This window comes from Rhagoletis zephyria, unplaced genomic scaffold (assembly GCF_001687245.7).
Source record: "Rhagoletis zephyria isolate East Lansing unplaced genomic scaffold, Rhagoletis_zephyria_1.1 Rzeph_scaffold_01375, whole genome shotgun sequence".
Taxonomy (NCBI): domain Eukaryota; kingdom Metazoa; phylum Arthropoda; class Insecta; order Diptera; family Tephritidae; genus Rhagoletis; species Rhagoletis zephyria.
The window spans coordinates 54,169-54,788 of NW_016158459.1; the positions used below are offsets into that span (position 1 = coordinate 54,169).

The 620-nt window shown below is 46.5% G+C and overlaps 1 protein-coding gene across 1 annotated transcript in view; it reads right to left on the bottom strand.

Moving 5' to 3' along the window:
- Positions 1-231: 231 nt before the first annotated feature.
- Positions 232-620, bottom strand: part of LOC108363782 (uncharacterized) — a 25,298-nt gene continuing 24,909 nt past the window's right edge. Inside the window, exon 3 of the mRNA XM_017617256.1 lies at positions 232-618. Coding sequence (XP_017472745.1) covers positions 232-618 — 387 coding nt within the window. The remainder of the gene's footprint in view (positions 619-620) is intronic.

Consider the following 620-nt stretch of genomic DNA (forward strand, 5'->3'; position numbering starts at 1 on the left):
CGATAATGTCGTATAGATACACCAAACATGTTTTCCAACGCAGTCCTTTGAGCACATGGTCCATAAGTCGTTCAAAAGTGGCAGGAGCGTTGCATAATCCAAAGGGCATCACCGTGAATTGCCACAGACCGTCTTCAATGCTGAAAGCTGTATTCTCCTTATCCTCGTCACTTACCTCCACCTGCCAATAACCGCCCTTAAGGTCGAGTGTTGAGAACCACTTTGTTCCAGTCAACGAGTCCAGAGTGTCCTGGGAAGAGGATAGCTGTCCTTTTTCGTCACATCGTTTAGTTTTCGGTAGTCTACGCAGAACCGCATTTGACTATCCTTCTTCTTCACAAGTACTACCGGCGAACTCCATGGACTCGCTGATGGTTCAATCACACTACTCTCACTCATTTCTTCTATTATTTGGCTAACAGTTTCACGTTTGGCAAGTGGAACACGCCGAGGAGCTTGACGGATTGGCCTTGCATCGCCAGTATCAATGCGATTTTTCACAACGTTAGTCCTGCCTGGTTTGTCGCCATCCTTGACGAATATGTTGCAGTATCTTCGGAGAAGTTCCTTAGCCTTGTGCTGGTATTTTTCTTCCAACCCTTCCGTCCATGCATTAATGT